Genomic DNA, 18,352 nt, shown 5'->3' on the forward strand with positions numbered 1-18,352 from the left:
ACGTCGTAAATCACGTGTCTCGTGACTGGGCCACGGACAAATATATATATATATATGTATACCGTGGTCTGGGCACAAAGTAATAACCTATGAACAACATTCATTTTTTGTCCGGTCATCATAATCGGTTACCGCCCTGTTCGCCACGGAGAATTTTGTCTATTCCACACTGCGATTGTCGACGATACGCACGTGAGCGGTAAGTCCATTCGACATGACTTGACCTACGCGGTTGCCTACGGGCGAACAAAAGCGACGAATAACCGCGCATTTTCACGTGCGACCCGTTGCGCGATCGTGTGAATGTGTGCGCAGGGCCGGCGTTTGGGGTGGGCTTACACTCGTTGAAAGAGGAGCGCCTCAATGATATAATGTTAAAATTGAAAAAATTGTAGGAATATAATTCAAATATTTTATCCATTCTATTGACTAATATTTATTATGATAGGTATTTAATATTGCATTACATATATGCATGAGTGTGTAACGATACATAAGCTTTATAATAAACGAATTCTTATAAATATTAAAAAACTACATCCGTGGATAAACTGAACCATACACATTATCATACAAATGTTATACACCTACACAACATTCAAACATGGAAACAATTGTTCAAAAAACCACATATGTAGATAAATCGTACACATTATCACACAAACGTCATCCCACACACACCTATACAAAACTATACAATATTCAATAAATATTATCATTTTTAAATTATCATACACACACACTTGCGTCCATCGGGTATTTAAGGGACCCGGAAACAATGGAAAATAAGACGAGTTCTTGCTATGCGACACTGAGCACCTTCACGCTAGTGTATATTATGGTCTGGACTTAAACTCACAACAGTTTATTAAATTATTAGGACGTAGAATATTTTACCACAGTTTAAATATTAGGACTTAGAATATTTTTACGACGTAAATTTCCCGACATTTGTACAACCCTATTCCAAGTCGAAATTGTTTTTCCCATTTTGGCGTGTCCCGAACATCACCAAACAAAACCGTTAAAAGTAGTGCAGTTTTTTCGTATTATTTGTCGGCTAAATTATTTTTTGGCTATATTACAGTTCGGCTGTTCTATTGACGGCTATTTTATGCGCGTCATTTTTAATTTGTTAAGTTAATCTGATTAAAATTCAATGGGTTGAAAAAATAAATCACCACCGTCTGTGCACCAACCTACAGATATCAGCCCGGTCCCGGGTTAACCCTAACCACTTATATCGGTCATCGTCATAATTGTTAACTTCGTTGATTTTCCTAGTGTTAAAATAAATTACCGACAATACTGTCTTTTTTCAATATTTTACAAGTACATTTATTAACTTGTCCCAAAATCCTAACACTTAGTAATTTAACATTTTTGTGGCATCATCGAGTAGCCGGCAGCACGCTACAATAAATAGTGAATCAGAAAATGTGTAAAGCAATAGAGCAATGGCGGAAAATTGGAGTTATTACAGGGTGGTAGCTAAGTTTTCCATACCCACTGGACTTACCGATGCCACTTGCAAATTTTGATTCAAAATTTTAGATTACAATAAAAAAATGTTCTTGAAAAATAGTTAAAAAAAATTAAACAATAAAAATATTAGTAGTCTGGGTCAGTATCGTCTTTGACTTTTGTACTATACGTGGCTACAGAAGTTGGTTTATTAACATTTAAAATGTTAAACATTTTTTTAACTTTAATTTGTCGCGTCCTGTGTGGTCACATAATTTAAAACACAACATGGGGAGCATCGCGTCCCTTGATATTATATTTTATAATATTAAGTTAAAAAAGAAGCTAAAATAAATAGATAACCGGAAACCACATCCTGGGCATTTGCCAATAATTAGGTCACGGTCTGGAGATAAGGCACACACACTCACAATCTATAAGAAATTATCTTATTTTATTATCGTCTTCATTTACACACACACACACTTGGGATTTTACACACACACATGCCATATCACATATAAAAGGGACCCGAAAACAAGGGCAAATCAGACGAGTTTTGGCTATGCTGCACTGAGCACCTTCACGTCAGTGTATGTTATGGTCTGGACTTAGAAATATTTCTAATTATTTTTATAAGTCATAATTGTTAGGACTTAGATAATTTCTATCACTAGAATATTTACAAAATTGTAGTTAGGATAATTTTTATAAGTTAAATAAATTTAATTATTTTAAAAAGAAGTCTTAATTATTCCTGACTACACTTCCAATCAAGCGTTGACAGAGACGTTGTAACTGAATAATCAGATCGATCGGTTAGCACGTAACAAATTTAATAATTATAAAATGTATTATAATAACTATTATTATTAAACTTGTGATAAAATCAAAACTTACAAATATTGATCAAATCGAAACACTTTACACTAAATCAAAAAAAAAAAAAAAAACGAAAAATAAAAACCAAGTCTGAAATATGATTAAAATTATAAAATATCTACGTCAACAAGTACAGTCAAAAATCTGTCCTAATTATAGTTTGTACTCGATAGTAAATAGTAGTCAAGTGTGGAGAAATGGATATGATGGACCGACGGACACGAAAAGAATTATATTTAGTCCATGATAAAAAAAAAAATGTTATAACTAGGACTTGGAAGTTAATGCATTTCGCATTTTTTTTTTTTTTTTAACTTTTTGGCAGATGCTCTCCTGGCCACAAATGTGTTTCATTAGCATGTTAATCCGAATAACTAATTTTTAATTTGTATTTTTTGGTGTTTATTACTTTTTAAGTCATTTGTTGACATTTTTAGGTAATTTTCCCAAATTTTTAGGCATACTTACTGATTTCACACTAGTTCCTTTTTATCGTTTTTTTATTGACCATTATACCGATAACTTAAGATTTGTCCAATTTTATTTCGCCGATTACATTCGTCGCGTCGTTGTCGTGTTATAATGAATAATACCTATTATATCTAAATTTTATTATTTTTTTGTAATATTTTCGAAATGACGAAAATTAAAACGTCAAATATTAATAATTATTAACAGATAATCGACGTTTATTTACTTTTGATAACATCAAATATGGTCTGATTGTACAATACAATGATTTTGATTTGTGAGTAATTTGTAGGCTTTGATAAATTTATAAAAAAAATATTTGTTATTATTTTATTTCATATTATATGTATATATGTTTTATTTTGAATAATTTGTTAGTTTTGATAAACTTATGTAGAATATTATAGTAAAATAGAGTAAAATATTTAAAAAAATATATTTTTATTAATTTAAAACAAATATTTGTAATTTTTTCATGTCATTTTTTGTCATTTTTATGCCATATTAACATGGTTTTTAATGTTTTTAAGGTCATCAACTTCCGAGCCCTAGTTATAACTTATAATTTATAAGACAAGCCAAAACGTCCGAAACAATAATAATAAGTTATAAATAATATGAAATAATATAATATAAATAATTTCTGTCGAAGCCACAGCTCAGTTTGCTGATAAATTGGACATACGTAAATACAATTTATTATACACCCAAATTATTTAATTAATATGTTCGAAAAATAACAATATTATTAATTTTTTAACGTATCAAAAATTCAAATATTTTTGTTTTTGTGGCCCAAATTCAATTTAAAAATTTTCAAGAAATTTCACAATTTTATTTGTATGTTTGTAAAAATAATTGTTAGTCATTTTTGTTGTTGTTAAAACCGGACGTGAAGGGGGGCTAAGAATTCTACTTTAAACTTTTAGGGGAATTAGTTCCCTTAAGCCCCCGATTTCCGCCTATGAAATAGAGGTAAAAACCAACTCACCTGATTTACTAGCTCTTCAATTACCAAATTAAGAAGCCTTATACTCGATATCAGAATATAAAATCGTATTTATAGCGTTTTAATATTTTTTTAAACATTTCTTCAAAGCATACAACATGTTGAATTAAAATTATTTAAAAACTAGTTTTTCATCAAAAATGTAGTTCATATATTTTCAAACAGCAAAACATTTTAAACGAACATTGTTTACTTACTAATTTGTTTATCATGACACAATTTAAATGTTTTATTCACAAGTTAAATATAATATTATTTAAATAAATGAGTAGAAACTATTTAAATAAATGATTGATTCTTTTTTTTTAATGTCAATATATTAAGAAAATTATCTACTCGTACATAATGATGTCTTTAGTAAAATGGTTTTCTATAAGTAGTATAATCATTAATTACAAAAAAATAATAAAACCATCCGTACGAAACAAAATTATATATAAAACGTTTTATTTTAACTTTTATTTTGACTGGAGTAAATGATTTTGTGGCTTGAGGATCAAATTGGAGTCTGAAATTTAGCTAAGAACAAATAAAGTAAATCAATTGAGAAGACCTAGCTTTTGTTACGTGTCGAGTTGTTGAATCGACAGTGTAACAATGTTATGTGTCAATAATAGTATTCAATATAGAGTAAGCAACACTAATGATAATATTATGTTTTTGTATTAGTTCTTTGAATAAATCATTATAAACAATTTAATAGTACAACGCCGTTAACATTAACAGGTAGAACTTCTATACTAGATGGTTGGATACGTCTAAAGTTGGTGTTGATCCGGATCCTATATATATGCTGTTCGATCACGTTCTTGACGGTTTCTCCAATGTTAATTTTATTGTTTTCACCAACTGGTTACCCTTGTCCTTGTTGATCGTCACATTCAAATAATGATATTGTTGTTTTTTCAAGTTTTGAAATTCGCGGCTTTTCCCTAAATTATAGTAATATATAGTAATTACGAAATACGTATGAAGCATAGTATGTATACTTTATTTAAATGAAATTATAATTAAATCATAAAAAATCTATTGTAAACGTTAAATATTTAGATGATATATGTTTTAAATATACAAATTTATCGATAAATTATAAAAATATTTGTAAATTTGAATTGAGAGAAAACCATTTTAATTTTTTTTGAAAAATCTGATAATCTAAATTTTAATAAAATTTAGTTTCCAACACTAATTAAACAAGTTAAACAATTGGAGCGTAATAATAATACTGTTCCATCAATATTTTTAGAGTAGACGATTATTATGAAATGTATCCAATTTATATAAGCACAGAAGAAAAACCTAACCAATTAAATTTTTTTTTATTTTAACAATAAAAGGTCAAATTATGTAGGTTTTAATACAATTTGAAATTTGATCTGCGCATTATTACATTTTTCGTAATTACTCCCAATCACTCTTAATCAGGAGAATACAGAAATAATTATCTCAACCACATTTCAAGTTAATAATTAGTTAGCATACAATAAAATAAGTTATCGGACGAGACGAATGTAATCTACTTAATGATTTTAATTCCACAACCATTTGAACAACAGAAATCACTTAAAACTAGTACTTGGAGTAAAAATCCTTTATATGATGAGAAATGCATATGTATATAGTATACTACTATAGGCGGATATTTCGTTGAATTTTTTTTTTGGGGGGGGGCTATAATAATTCAATGTAAAATAACCTTCAGGGGATTTGCCCCCACACCCCCTATGTCCGCCTATGTAAACTACATACATATATTTTAATGTATAATATAGCTGAAAAGATCTAGTGTCTGATACTTTTGTTAAATAACTGGTTCCAGTCTACGAGAATGTACGCTTTAGCTATTTTACGATCATACGAAGATCTCGTATTTGATAGTGTATGCATGTTGTTCTTGAAAAACCTATTAAAACCGTGGGAATTATTAATTCCTCATTGAAACTGAGCTATAAAATAGAACAAGGAGAAAACAAACAAGTTTTTTCAGATAACTCCCACAGATTAAGAACTGCTGCATTATAGAAAACATTTCGTCATTTTGTAAAAAAAAATAAAAAAAAATTATAAAATTTGATAAAAAACTATTTTTGTATATATAGTTTTACTATGAATTTATCTTTATTACTGTGCTATGTACAGGGTTTTTCAAAAAGAAAAATATTCATTTTATTTTTTTTAATTATAAAAAAATATAAAATATTTTTTCCACGGAGGCAGTTCAATTCATTTCAAATCATCGAGAAAAAAAACTGATCATTTTTTCTCCAACTCCGAAAAAAGAACATATATTCTATTGTGCAAAATTACAACATCAACAGTCAGAAGATGTCTTTTGGATCGTCCAACTCAGCCTTGTTATAAGAATTATTATGAATATTATTATTGAAGTATTTTAAGGCACAAGTCATAACGAACCATCATTTAATTTCATTAATTATGTATTTAATTATGTACAAGTTTATTTTTCTTCTTATCAGTAAATTCATATACTTATTTACTATATACTGAGCTTAATTATTATGGTTATATTTTAATTGTGTATTTTCCTCTTTGTTGTTTACATAATCTGACTAATTTTATTTACTAGACAGTTATAAATACACATAATATAAATCATATCCGTCCTATATCATGACAGTGTTATCTTTTGTCAATAATTACAAATTAAACTATAGGTTTCTCTTAAATTTAATATTCTCCCAATTAACTGTACAAAGTCTATTATTTCTGAGTATAAAAGTCCTATATACGACATATCCGCGTTAACCTTAAACTAAAAATATTGTCGTAATAATCACCAGTGTTATGCTTAGATAATAAAAAACTATCTAGATATAGATAGATACTTCAGAAATTGAATTTATCTAGATTAGATAGATAATATTATTTTTATCTATATAACTATGTAAGACATTAGGTACCGCAACATTTAAATTTATAATAATAATTGATAATTAATATAAATTTGTATTTTTATTATAAAATTGCAGGGATGGACAACTGGCAGCCCGCGAGCCTTTGTTATCTGGCTCGTGCTATATTTTCAAATCTCATGATACAATATTAAAGTTTATCGTCTATACTCTTATTGATATATACGATTTTAATCTGGTATTAAACATCGTTAAATGTCGTAAAATGTCATGTGTAAGTATACGTATAGCTTTCAACTATAATTGTTTGTACCGAATTGTTTAACAATATAAGTTTATTATTTATTCATATCGTTCTTGTTGTGCTGTCGTGTGTGTTGAATTTATTATTTCCGTGTATATAAATGCTAATTAAAATTCGTATTTTGAATGACCTTTTTTTTTCTCTGACCCGCTAGATTTTAATTTTCTAAAAATTGGCCCTCTAAATATTTCTCCAAACTTAAAGAAATATTCAGAATAATGGAAAAAAAATATGAAATGTATGACAAATATGACTGTAGATAATGTTACGGACATACATAGATGTAGGTTCTTACTGCTCTTAAAACATAGGCGGGACCACATAAATCGTAAATAATAGAAATCGCGGAATGATTATAAATAATATAATATAATATTCGCAATAATAGAAAGGAACTATTAGTTTAAAACAGAGGGTAGCGCAAACACATATTATGAAGACAAAAAGTATGTAATAAATATTAAAAACAACTATTATAGACAGGCATTAGTACAACATGTGCAAAATGCGGAATTCACGAGGTCAACTGATTACATAGACAATCCAGGTCAGCAATGAGAAGCGGGGTATATAAGGGAGTCCCGAATAGACCAATAGGCAGATGTGGTTTATACGAGTAGTCGCAAGCACCTCCACGCCAGATCATCTTTTTAATTAATCATTTGTACTTAGAAAAATTTTAAAATAAACAGTTTAACAATATTGAGTATTTTTATTTGGAATATTTTCCTAAAATCTTCAACATCTTTATGATTGGACGACGGCACGCAACAATAATATAAGTATATAATATAATGAATATGGTGAGCACGTTGTACGAGTCAAGCTGCGTTTAACATGGTAGGAATTTTTAATAATAATAAATACGGACGTGTGTCGATTATTTAATGTACAATATTATGTAGACAGTACGATTTCATAGAATCGATCAATCGAGATCCGGTAATGACAATTATTTAAAACACATGATCGATCAATGGATATAATATATAAATAAATAAATATAAAATTAGAGATGATCGATAGAGAACGATACAGCATATTAAAAGCTAATAGGTATATTATTAAATTATTATTAAGAAAAATAGATTTGACCTGATGCTGAGACAGCCCGTTAATAAGGAAAACGGAAATACCATAAGGAAACAGGAAAAGAGACTCATGGGTGCCGAGGTCTCCATGGCCTCGGTTAGTCTCTAAGGTATTACCTTCGACGTGCTCGCACTACCCAAAGGTTTTGTAACCCGGATAGAATTACTATGATTACAGTTGACGTTCTTGTAATACCTATGGGATTACTACAGAGGTCAACCATTTTAATTACAATTTAACACCTCCAGGTAGTAACAGTAATTGGAAATAATGTATTACATAGAAATGCGCGGCCAATTCCCACGAGACCTAAGTATATAAGGGGGTTGGAAACAGACCAATATTGAGATGTGGTTTACATGTACAGTCGCAAGCACCTTCACGCCAGATCATTTCTTAATTAAATGTTTTTGTACTTAGAAAAAATCTTAAATAAACAGTTAAATTATATTTGAGTATTTTTATTTGGAGTATTATCCTAAAAAACTTAACCATCGTTACGATTGGACGACGGCACGCAACAGTGGTGTACATATTATCACGTTTCATTTACGGTTTAGTGAAGTTTTTATTCTTATTTTGCGTAAATTAAAAACAATTTGAAAAAATGTCTAAAATACGAAAAAATATTAAGTGTTTGATAAACCAGTGGATTGAACCATATAATAGACACTATTGTATTTACAACTGATGAAAACGTAGTCTATTGTCAGGTATGCAATCGCCAAGTGCCGTGTAATAAAAAATTTCAAATCACACAACATGTTCATTCATCTTTTCATACTGATTCCTTGAAACGAAGTTTAAATAATAAAAAATAAATGCTATTGGGAAATGTTTACAAATCTAATACCAATAATTTTAATGAAGATCTCTGTTTAAGCTAAGTAGCTGCCAACATACCATGGGTTAAACTTCAAGTTCCACAATTTAGAGATTTCTTGCAAAAATACACGAATCAACATATACCAGATGAGAATTTACTTCGAAAATCTTATCTCGAGCCATGTTATAATAAAATAATAAAAAACGTAAGAGAAAAAGTAGGGGATTCGTATATTTTTTAATTGTAGATGAAACAACAGATATTAATGGTACCTACATAGCTAATCTTTTAATAGGTGTGTTAAGTAGTGAAAACTCTTTCAATCCCTTTTTAATTGCTAGTAAAAAAATAGAAAAAACAAATCATTCAACTATTGCACGTTTTGTCAATGATGGCTTAAGGATTTTGTGGCCAAGTGGTGGTAATGACGAAAAAGTTTTGCTATTATTATCAGATGCAGCCCCATATATGATAAAGGCAGGTAAAACATTAAATGTATTTTTCCCCAACATGACACATGTTACATGCCTAGCGCATATGCTTCAAAGAATTGCTGAAAAAGTGAGAGAATTATTTCCAAATGTTAATACACTGGTAAATAATTTAAAAAAAGTGTTCTTAAAAGCTCCTCATCGTGTAGAAGTCTACAAAGATGTTTTGCCAAATGTAGCCTTACCACCAGAACCTATACTCACCAGGTGAGGTACTTGGATTGAAACAGCCACCTTTTGTGCTGATAATTTTGAACAGCTAAAAATAATTATCATTGAAGGTGTAGTCAGGAATAATTAAGACTTCTTTTTAAAATAATTAAATTTATTTAACTTATAAAAATTATCCTAACTACAATTTTGTAAATATTCTAGTGATAGAAATTATCTAAGTCCTAACAATTATGACTTATAAAAATAATTAGAAATGTTTCTAAGTCCAGACCATAACATACACTGACGTGAAGGTGCTCAGTGCAGCATAGCCAGATTTGCCCTTGTTTTCGGGTCCCTTTTATATGTGATATCTGTATGTGTGTGTGTAAATGAGAACGATAATAAAATAAGATAATTTCCTATGGATTATGAGTGTGTGTGCGTTATCTCTGGACCGTGACATAATTATTGACGCAAATGCCCAGGATGTGGTCACTATTATTTCGATTAACTATTTATTTCAATTTCCCATAAGAACGTTTATGTGAACCCTTTCACTTGTCCACGCTTGTGATTTCGATATTCTAATTTCTTATTGTAATCTCTAGTGTAATAACCACATGAGTACAATAATCTCATCCCCGGTTATTGTCTTATTGTGTGACTACGCAGGACGCGACACCAAATAAATATTCTATAAATTTAAAATTATAATATTATAATAAACATAATCATAATACATAATCCTATGACTAAACCATGATCCATTAGGGAATTTGATCTATCACGAAAAACTCGCGGTCTAGGTAAAAATTGAATGATTTGTATAACAAAATTATCTTCATCGCTGGATGAAGATGACGTAAAAGATTCCACTATTAATGTTTAAAATTATTATAGTTTAAAAAGAAACAAAATTAATTATACAAATATTGTGGATAAAATTTATAATTGATAATATTGGTCATTTTGCGTTTAAGTACTACATGAACCTGGTTAATTGAATATTTCATATAATTCAAAGAGCACATAGTTCTCCTTCCACGTTTTGACATATCGGTGTAGAATACCAAGTTGAACTCGCATCATTATTCATTATATACTAAAAAAAGTTTATTATTTATATTAAAACAAGTATTACATTACAGTTATCACGTATTAATATGACTATATTAGAAAAAATAGCAGAAGAGCTACATAAACTAGTAAGAAAAAAATTTCCTAGAAGAAAAATAATTTCTTTATTCAAAAAATGATCTTTGATAAGCAAATCTAATAGATATGCATTCATATTTTAAGTATAATGTTGAATATAAATATATTCTAATTGTAATAGATACATATACCAAGTATTTATGGGTACAGGCATTAAAAAATAAATCTGTAAAACACGTTACACAAGGTATGTTAAATATATTAAAAATAAATCATCCTAAATTTTTACAAACAGATAACGGTACAGAGTTTTACAACAAACAATTTCAAATTCTTATGAGGATATATAACATTAAACATTATTCGACATACATTGGTATAAAAGCAGCAATAGCTGAACGTGTTATTGGATATTGAGTGGTTATGTAACATGTAGAACGAATAGTGGGGGAACTCTTTTTACAAGCTACCCTTAAATTTCTTTTTAGGTGGGTGGGTAGGTGTGCAAAATCCTAACAGGACTCATGAAGTAAAATATTTTGCGCCGCCACTGCTGACAACAATATAATAATTAATAATCACAATCTATCCAAAACATCGTAGACAAATCGGTTAATATTGTGATAAATATATAAACAGAACTTTTTGACTGTTGATCTATTTTTAAAAATTATAATATCCGATCGACAATACAATATCGCACGCGTCCACCGGTATTGTTTAAATTCTAATGTTACAGTATGTAGACGCTCGGCAGTTTCCGACCGTCTTCGCAAATACTCGAAGTCGGGGGAAATTTAATCGAAGTTTATGCGGGTTAGGTTATTTTTGGATAGTGGCTATAGTATATAATAATAATAAATTATGTACTGTTGTTGTTGTATAATGTATGCCTTTTGGTGATGAAAAATTAGAAGCTTGCGTAAATCCATGATAGACGAATTTTCTTAAAGGTATACACATAAATCCAAAAATAAGGATCCGGGTATATGGCATATACCCGCGTATACCCTCCAATACACCATTGATAATAAATATGACAGATGTTAATAATATAAAATAAGTATGTAACTGGGAAGACACTTTTAACGCTTCACATAATTAAAAGATTTTAATTTTCAGAAAGCCATAGTGTGCATGTGCAAGCGTGTGAGTCACTCCTTTTACTGAGCGATGTTAATATTCGATGATTCACATTTAAAAATAAATATATGTGTGTAGGTGCCTATGTTTAACCGCTAAGATTGTCAAATAAATAGTCAACTTTCATAATTTTACAACTGTTATAATATTTATTTAATTTTACGTAATTGTGTGCAAGAAATAAATTTAAGTTATATACTTATTAGTTAATATGTCTTAAGTTAACTGGTGTGAAGGTCCTCTCTTAGACAGGACTAAAACACATCTGAATATTGGTCTGCTCTGATCCCTTTATATATTCCGTTTTTGTGGGAATCTACTCGTATGGCATTGTAACTTTCCCCGTGGATTAATGTCTTGACCGGGTTTGAGTATTTAAAATAATTCCCTAGTCGGCCTCGCTGATTAAGATGCTCGGCTCGGACCTGGTTTAATGTTTTAATAATCCTCCAGTCGGCTGGTCGATAACATAAGTCTACTTTCGTATGTTCCATTACTTAACTGGTTTTAATATTTTTACATTAAAGACAATGTGCCCTCATGTTATTCACACCCAAATATATTATATTATATTACCCACTGGATTATGTGATGCTCCCATGTGATGGCCTACATTATGTATACCTGTAAGAGTCGTAAGGACCTAAATCTATGTATGTCCGTAACAATGTATATGTATAGGTATCGCACGCTAAAACAATCGAACGACGGATGCACGGACGTGACACATCTTGTAGAAACAGCCGCAAAAGACCATTCACCAACATATAAAAGGAGCTACAATAGTGTGATTTTCCATCTTTAACTAAAAAAAAATAAATCAAAATGATTATTACTTACCAAATTACTTATGTGTAAAATAAAAATTATATTTTTATTATTTAAGCTATATACATTAATTGAGACATTATTAATACGTTCAAATTTTAATTAATCGGTGTTGGAAAATTAATACAATTAAAATTTAAACCACTTTTTTTTCTAAATTTTAAAATTTTTTTTTACTGAATTTGCTTTTATCTAATTTGTTGTCAAATTTGGTTAAAATCGTATACTTAAAACATTTATTATCATTATTTTTAACATTTATCAAAGCTTTTTTATTTTTAATAAATGTTGGTAAATCTATATACAAAGACCCTCTAAGAGGATTTATATTATTTATTCTTAATTTTAATCCGTCTACTGATACAAGTGACCATCCAGAACCTTTAGCAATATATTCAGATTCTTCTTCTAATATTTTGCTAAACATGCTATTTAATAAATTCACGAGATTAGACGAATTACTTCCTAGCATATTTTTAGTCTTAAAGGCTACATTTTGAGTTTCATTTGATAGTATACGTTCATTAATATTATCAACATGATTATTAAATTTAATTGAAGTTTGTATGCATGAATATTTTAATTTAGAAATTATCTTGTCAGAAATCGAATTGAAAAATAATGGATAATGTATAAATTTTGATGTATTTTTTATAAAAAAATGTTTTAAAAGTTTTTTTAAAGCGTTCTATTTCTACAAGTCTATCTCTAATTGTATTCATACGGATACTTTTTGAAATCCTTTGTCGTTTCATTTTCAGAAAAACAAAAAATAAATATATTAACTTCAATGCGTTAGGTTATAATTATCAGATATTTTCTATGATTATTATTTGTAAATAATATATAAAATATTTTTATGTTGATGTCTTATAGTAAACTATACGGATTATATAATACAATTGATATATTTTTATTTTAACACTTGCATTTTTTATTGTTAATGATATAATGAGAAAAAGTACAATATTTTTTAACTGCAGCAATTGAGAAGACGTAGAATATTTTCTAATTATGAAACCGTTTTACAATATAATGTTGAATAAATAATCACTCGTTCGCTCTAATTGATTCAACAGAAAAAAATGAAACTATGATTAGAAAAAAATATACAGAAAAACTAGATAATACTTTAAACAATTGTTCGATGAAAATAATTAAATTTTAAAAAAAATATATTTTATATGTATGATATTATGTATTTATAATAATACTCACATTATTGCTGATGATATATCGATTTTTTATTCTTCAACAAAAATCTTTTCGTACGTTATGGTAAAGTCGAATTCACAACACTACGTGGTTAACACTGAACGAGAGAAATAATAAAAATTAAAGTTGGTATAAAGCCGAGGGGACACTCGAATTTCCATTAATTTTTCATTAATCGAATCAATACAATCGATATAAACTATCGATTTATACAATAATACATTTATAAGTTGATTATAATATAAATAGGTATAAACGTTTCAGATGGTTGTTTAGTACTTGTCTATTAATTTTTTTTTCTGAGTTCTTCGTACATGTATGAATTGTGTTTGAAATATCGAACATAAATTCATCGATTAAATTAGTTTTTAAGTAGGCTTTACATATTTTTTTGTTGCACGTCCATCTCTTAATTTCATTAGAAAGGCATTTTTGGAATCCATATTTATAACTATTGACCATTAAAATAGTTTTTCTCTTCTCACTTAAAATTATAGACATTTTTTAAATTATATTATTATTTTAAATTATTAAATTATAACGAAAAATATATACACATAAGTTCACAGACGTATACTGACGCGATAATGCAGATATAGTACCTGGTGTCAATCTGTAATTTAAATTGAAAACCAGTAAAAGCAACATTATATTGCTATATCATACTCCGATATTGTCTATTGGCAATTGGTAAAACCAATGTTAGCGAGCAGTAAGTACGAAAATGTGGCACTTTTATCTCTATTATACTCAAGTTTATATACGTATTGTCGTATTTCTATAGGCTACTAAAATATTATTACAACCGCAAATAACCATACAATTTACTTGTTTTCGATCACAAGTTTAGAATTTAGAACAAGTACTGTCACAGTATATTCACTATCACTCAATTTCTAATATCAATATATCAAAATCTATGTCAATTATATCGATTGTTAAGGGAGGCAATTCGAGTATGGTAAAATAGGGGCACTTGAATTGCCTCCGAAATATCCGGAGGCAATTCGAGTGACAAAATGTAACCTATCTAGTTTTGGGAGGCAATTCGTGTGCACCGAAAGCTGAGTATTGTTACTTTAAAAAAGGATGAATATTTTATTTCTCCACTAAACATATACGGGTTTATAAATTTACCTTATGCATTTCTAAGAAGTATTATATACGACAAGACTTAATATATAATATTGAGGTAGTTCTGTGTATATGCGAATTATAAGTGGTTTTTTATGATTCCCAGTAACCTCGTACCATATTCTAAGAAAAATAATAATTTCTGGATACGTTATTTTTTTTAAATATTAAGGTAGGTCTGTGTATATGCGAATTATAAGTGGTTTTTAATGATTCCCAATAACCTCATACCTTGTTCTAAGAAAAATAATAATTTCTGAAACGTTATATGTATAATATTAACAATTGTACAAAAGTAGAAGTAGTAGTATCTACTGTTGCGTGCCGTCAATTCGTTCAACCGTTGAAGAGTAGATGTTAGAGGATATGTTTATAAATAATTAAAAGACTTTGAATATTTTAATATTTATTGACGAATTATTCTGAGTCCAAAATATTTCATAGATTTAAATTATTTCTAAGTATAAGAATTGATAAATTAAAACGTGCGTGAAGGTGCTCTCTCGGACAGGACTAAAACATATCTCTATATTGGTCTATTCCCAAACTCCTTATATACTCAGGTCTCGTGGAAATTGGCCGCGCATTTCTATGTAATAAGTTATTTCTAATTATTGTTACTACCCCGAGGTGCTAAATTGTAATTTAAATGGTTGACCTCGGTAATATTACTATTCGCACATTTCTCATATTTTGTTATGCGCTATTATTAATTGTATTTATTATAATACTTTGAAATGTAGCCTGACAGCTCATATATAGTATGAGTTTGTGTTACCCTCGGATTAACCCTAATCTATATTGTTCACCCGATTTCTACTATTTATGATTTATGTGATCCCCCTATGTATTGGTAGTCGTAAGGACTGTTACGTGCCAACCGTTTGATCCGTTAATTCAGTTCAAAGTTTCAGTCAACGCTTGATTGGAAGTGTAGTCAGGAATAATTAAGACTTTTTTAAAATAATTAAATTTATTTAACTCGTAAAATTATCCTAACTACAATTTTGTAAATATTCTTGGTAGAAATTATCTAAGTCCTAACAATTATGACTTATAAAAATAATTAGAAATGTTTCTAAGTCCAGACCATAACATACACTGACGTGAAGGTGCTCAGTGCAGCTTAGCCAAAACTCGTCTGATTTGCCCTTGTTTCCGGGTCCCTTTTATATCTGGTATCTGTATGTGTGTGTGTAAATCTCAAGTGTGTGTGCGTAAATGAGAACGATAATAAAATAAGATAATTTCCTATTAATTATGAGTGTGTGTGCGTTATCTCCGGACCGTGATATAATTATTGGCAAATGCCCAGGATGTGGTTTTTGATTAGCTATTTATTTTAATTTCCCATAAGAACGTTTATGTGAACCCTTTCATTTGTCCACGCTTGTGATTCTTGTTGAGATATTCTAATTATAATTTTGTAATCTCTAGTGTAATAACCACATGAGTTAGCTGTGTATTGTTATGGGCTTCCATGTATCATATAGTAAATTGTGCTTATGTTCACTTAATAGTTGATCACCCGTATATTTAAAATGTGGGGAACGATAATATTATATTATTTTTATAATCTAAATGCCGGTTTATATAACAAGAAAAACTATGTAATAAGAATGTATGAATTAAATAAGGAATACTAGGAATTACAAATGTGGGTATTACAAGGGCAACGACACACAACAGCAGGTGCAGAGTCCTCAGAAACATTAGCCTACATTTCCTAAAAATTACAGAATATCAAGTTCAATAACGTCAATCAAACATTATAAAAGAGGGACCGAAATGACCACAATGCAGATGAGTTCTAGTCGCGGAACTGCAAGTTACTTCACGTCACTCTATGTTAAAATTTGTTAAACACTTTGAATTTTAAAATAAATGTATAAAAGTTAAAGTCTTATGTCTTATTAAATGATTAAAATACATCTTCGACTGCACTGCTTGAAATCGAGCCGGTAGCACGTAACAGTATTTAAATACTCTAACAATAGATAAAATATACTAAAAGTACATAAACACTTTGAAAAAAAAATTATATAAAATTCCAGCTGTAGTTTTCTGTTCTTTTAGTAATATATAATAATCAATTTCCAATTAAGTTTTCAGTTCGTTTGGACTCAAATGTCAATAAAGGCAAGTTCAAAAGGCGGTTATTTTTCATTGATTGCCTTTATCGATTTTTCAATATATGTTATATAAGAAAATGTTGATTCACAAACTGCTGAGCTATATCCATGTACATCAGTTGTAGATATCATATTAAATGTTTCTTTAAATGCTTACATTGTTTAGAAAGCTCCTTTTACGTGTTTTATTAGAAATATTATTTTCTTTTAAATAATTGTTCACACAAATATAAAAATAATAAAATATGATAAAATTGTCGTAATCAGTCGTTACTCGTTGCTAATATAACATTATCTTCTACAATCGAACTATAATTGCGGTTATATTAAATATAACTTCTTATTTATTATAAATTTTATAAAACTATCGTACGATTACCACTATAACCAACTTATATTTGAATTAACACTTATTGATATACATTTTTTCCAGTATATCAATTTATTCGAAAATCACCATCTTTCAATAAAAATGATAGGGGGCAACGATTGGGTCTAGAGGGAAATTCCTCCTTTTATCCCATTCCCGGTGGTTACGAGCCTAGGTTGAGTCCTGTGATCGATCCGATATGGTTACGATGAGGTATAGAGTTCATCACATCAATCGGATACAATATCCAAGACTTAAACACTTGGTCCACAGCTTAAAAGCTAGCTTACAAACTGAAGACAGGTAAACGCGAAGAGAGTGGAGTGACCAGGACAATGAACAGTGGTCGATGATGGGCATACGACGATAACATGACGGATTGTAAACAAAGCTCTTAAGTGGAACTGATCCAACAATACGAAGCGACTCGACTGGTACAAGACGAATGATGAGTAAACGGAGAGATATGGGTGACACAGTGACGGGAAGTAGAAAATATGACTCAAAGTGTACAATAATTGGGTAACTTTGATGTTTCAGTCTTGAGTTGGAAGTTATCCGGAACGCATAAGTTTCGACAGCTCCAATATTTTTCGCTTACAAGTTTACAATTGCTTCTTCTTCATATTTATATGAGCGTTTCCATTTCTTTTCTTTTTTCATTAACTTAGTTTTAAATAATCATTTTACAGGTAATAATTTAATACGTGTTAATATATAAAATCGCTATGTCTAATAAAGCACTATCAATATAAAACTTGTTGACGGTCCTCGGACGTCACCTAATCTTGAATCGGCCTATAGTGG

The 18,352-nt window shown here is 29.2% G+C and overlaps 1 protein-coding gene across 1 annotated transcript; it reads left to right on the forward strand.

Annotated features, from left to right (window-relative positions):
* Positions 1-43: 43 nt before the first annotated feature.
* Positions 44-7,638, forward strand: LOC112690879. The gene is made up of 3 exons (XM_025564985.1): positions 44-199; positions 6,817-6,973; positions 7,483-7,638. The coding sequence occupies exons 1-3, from the start codon at positions 90-92 to the stop codon at positions 7,531-7,533; spliced, it is 318 nt and encodes a 105-aa protein (XP_025420770.1). The 5' UTR covers positions 44-89; the 3' UTR covers positions 7,534-7,638.
* The last annotated feature ends 10,714 nt before the right edge of the window (positions 7,639-18,352 follow it).

Source organism: Sipha flava, unplaced genomic scaffold (assembly GCF_003268045.1).
Source record: "Sipha flava isolate LNK unplaced genomic scaffold, YSA_version1 524_pilon_pilon, whole genome shotgun sequence".
NCBI lineage: Eukaryota > Metazoa > Arthropoda > Insecta > Hemiptera > Aphididae > Sipha > Sipha flava.

What these genes read in the sequence shown, in the direction of transcription:
- LOC112690879 (XM_025564985.1), top strand. Translation starts at nt 90, where the DNA reads ATGAACAACATTCATTTTTTGTCCGGTCATCATAATCGGTTACCGCCC. An exon ending in CGACGATACGCACGTGAGCG is followed by an intron (nt 200 to 6,816) that starts GTAAGTCCATTC and finishes ATAAAATTGCAG; the next exon opens with GGATGGACAACTGGCAGCCC. An exon ending in AATGTCGTAAAATGTCATGT is followed by an intron (nt 6,974 to 7,482) that starts GTAAGTATACGT and finishes CAACTATTATAG; the next exon opens with ACAGGCATTAGTACAACATG.